The 3,265-nt window shown below is 44.2% G+C and overlaps 1 protein-coding gene across 1 annotated transcript; it reads left to right on the top strand.

Annotated features, from left to right (window-relative positions):
* Window positions 1–969: 969 nt before the first annotated feature.
* Window positions 970–2,771, top strand: LOC121537091 (Golgi pH regulator; the record flags this gene model as incomplete). Its single annotated transcript, XM_045220468.1, is given in 5 exon segments — window positions 970–1,062; window positions 1,356–1,451; window positions 1,722–1,836; window positions 1,904–1,968; window positions 2,292–2,771. Coding segments are annotated over 5 exon segments (567 nt in total), but the record flags the coding sequence as incomplete, so codon positions are not given.
* Window positions 2,772–3,265: the final 494 nt, after the last annotated feature.

Below are 3,265 nucleotides of genomic sequence, written 5' to 3'. Positions count from 1 at the left end.
GGAGTGGGTGGGGTTATATCCTTCCTGTTTGGCCCTGTCCGGGGTTTCTTCGGATGGGGCCACAGTGTCTCCGGACCGCTCCTGTCTCAGCCTCCAGTATTTATGCTGCAGTAGTTTATGTGTCGGGGGGCTGGGGTTAAGTTGGTTATACCTGGAGGTACTTCTCCTGTCTTATCCAGTGTCCTGTGTGAATTTAAGTATGCTCTCTCTAATTCTCTCGTTCTCTTTCTCTCTGAGAACCTGAGCCCTAGGACCATACGTCAGGACTACCGGGCATGAAATGACACCTTGCTGTCCCCAGTCCGCCTGGCCTTGCTGCTATTCCAGTTTCAACTGTTCTGCCCCTGCGGCTACGAAACCCCTACCTGTCCCAGACCTGCTGTTTTCAACTCTTTAATGATCGGCTATGAAAAGCCAACGAGAGACCTGAGCCCTAGGACCATACGCCGGGACTACCGGCCCGTGGTGACTCCTTGCTGTCCCCAGCCGCCTGGCCTTGCTGCTATTCCAGTTTCAACTGTTCTGCCTGGGGTTAATGGAACCCCTACCTCCCAGACCTGCTGTTTTCAACTCTTAATGATCGGCTGAAAAGCCAACTGAGATTTATTCCTGATTATTATTTGACCATGCTTGTCACTTATGAACATTTTTGAACATCTTGGCATGGTTCTGTTATAATCTCCACCGACAGCCAGAAGAGGACTGGCCACCCCTCATAGCCTGGTTCCTCTCTAGGTTTCTTCCTAGGCTTTCGTTTTAGGAGTTTTTCCTAGCCACCGTGCTTCTACACCTGCATTACTAGCTGTTTGGGGTTTTAGGCTGGGTTTCTGTACAGCACTTCGAGATATTAGCTGATGTAAGAAGGGCTATATAAAATAAAATTGATTGATTGATTGACTAAGGCTATTGTAATGTACATTTGGTTTTTAGTAATGTGTCTTTGTCTCTCTTCTCTCTCCCGGCCTGTAGGAGCGGATTGAGTACTCCAAGACATTCCAGGGGAAATACTTTAACTTCCTGGGTTATTTCTTCTCCATTTACTGTGTGTGGAAAATCTTCATGGTGAGAGTCACGCACTTACAGACAGCCTGACTGAGACCTAGACCTCATCTCGCCCAACTTGCTTTTGCTTAGCCTGCTTGACAGCCTGAAAAACAGCTAGATGTGTCTGTCAGTTTAGAGAATATCCAGTGTGGCTTTTGGATCTCTTTTTTAACTGTAATTCAAAACAATTAGGCCTGTTCTACCCATATAGTTTGGGGTTTATACTTCCCTGTACCGGTCAGTGTGTTATCATAGCCACATCAGGCCCCAGAGCTATATCTGTAGTAATCTTTGTTTTTTGTCCCTCTAAGGCCACCATCAACATTGTGTTTGACCGTGTAGGGAAGACTGATCCAGTGACGAGAGGGATTGAGATCACAGTTAACTACCTGGGCATTCAGTTTGATGTAGGCTCTTCCACATGCATATGCTCTCACTCACTCTCTCACTCACTCTCTCACTCACTCATTCTCTCACAGTCACATGTCGTACAAAACGTTTCCAGTCATGTTAATGATTGTCCATTTATTAAAGTATCCTTCTGCAGTAAAGTTGTTCCTGACCTCTGATCTATTTCAACATTTTTTCAAAGTAAATTTAGGAGGTCCATAAATAGTAGTTGTGTTGGCATGTTTTGTTGTTGCTCTAGTGTTCCTTACATATCCTCTACTCTGCAGGTGAAGTTCTGGTCTCAGCACATCTCCTTCATCCTGGTGGGCATCATCATCGTCACCTCTATTAGAGGGCTTCTCATCACACTCACTAAGGCAAGCCATCTACAGACAGGAAGTTGTCAGTCTACATAGGCATGTTACCATGTACCCCCAACCCCAAATCTTGTCTGTCTGTTTCTCTCTAGTTCTTCATGCCATCTCCAGCAGCAAGTCTTCCAATGTACTAGTGCTGGTCCTGGCTCAAATTATGGTCAGTATGTCATTTGATTATGCAATGTGTATGACAGAGCAGAGGGCATATTATTTCAGTGCAAAGCTAACGTTTTTGTGATCAGTTGTATATTAGATTTTTTCAATAAATACAAGAGCAAAGACGACTGACATCCTCTGTGTCTCTCGCTCTCTCTGTGTCTCTCTCGTGTCTCTCTCTGCATCTCTCTCTCTCTTTGCATCTCTCTCTCTGCATCTCTCTCTCTCTCTCTCTCTCTCTCTCTCTCTCTTCTCTCTCTCTCTCTCTCTTCTCTCTCTCTCTCTCTCTCTCGTGTGTGTCTCCTCTCTCTCTGTGTCTCTCAGGGGATGTACTTTGTGTCGTCCGTTCTCCTCATGAGGATGAGCATGCCTCTGGAGTAACGCTCCATCGTGACCGAGGTGCTGGGAGAGCTGCAGTTCAACTTCTACCACCGATGGTTCGACGTCATCTTCCTCGTCAGCGCCCTCTCAAGCATCCTCTTCCTCTACCTCGCCCACAAACAGGCGCCCGAGAACACATGACCCCCTGACCCCACTCTGAACTTGACCCCCTAGCACATGACCCCTGACCCCACTCTGAACTTGACCCCCCTATGCACATGACCCCCTGACCCTACTCTGAACTTGATCTTTGACCCTTAGGTTACCTTTCCCAACATTTCCCTGGAGGCTCAGGGGTGTCCAGAACTGATCTTTGATTCTCTGTTGATTTTGATCTTCTCTTAATTAATCTCTGGTCTGTCTGTGTGGTGGAGAGTAGAGCCTGTACTTCCTGAATCAGGAATGGCCGACGTGTGGCCATGTGGACCGTCATATGAGGATACAAAGTTAGTTCTTTATAACAAACGAGAAAAATATTTGTTATACATTTTGCATGAAAAGGGTCTAAAATATTTTTTTTAACGTTCAGCACTAGGACAAATGTAGAATTCAACATACAAAGGTTTTCAAATGTGGTTTTTTAAAAAGCTTTTTTCAATGAATATTTTCTAAAATCATGTTTTAGGCAAAATCCACAATGCAACTAGTTCGGCATATGAAGGGATACAAAGTTCTTTATAACAAACGAGAAAAATATTTGTTATACATTTTGCATGAAAAGGGTCTAAAATATTTTTTTAACGTTCAGCACTAGGCAAGGACATATGTAGAATTCAACATACAAAGGTTTTCGAATGTGGTTTTTTAAAAAGCTTTTTTCAATGAATATTTTCTAAAATCATGTTTTAGGCAAAATCCACAATGCAACTAGTTCGGCATATGAAGGGATACAAAGTTCTTTATAACAAACGAGAAAA

Source organism: Coregonus clupeaformis, unplaced genomic scaffold, assembly GCF_020615455.1.
Source record: "Coregonus clupeaformis isolate EN_2021a unplaced genomic scaffold, ASM2061545v1 scaf3906, whole genome shotgun sequence".
Classification (NCBI taxonomy): Eukaryota; Metazoa; Chordata; class Actinopteri; order Salmoniformes; family Salmonidae; genus Coregonus; species Coregonus clupeaformis.
The sequence above is the reverse complement of the archived record's forward strand: the minus strand, read 5'-3'. Positions and strand labels throughout refer to the sequence as shown.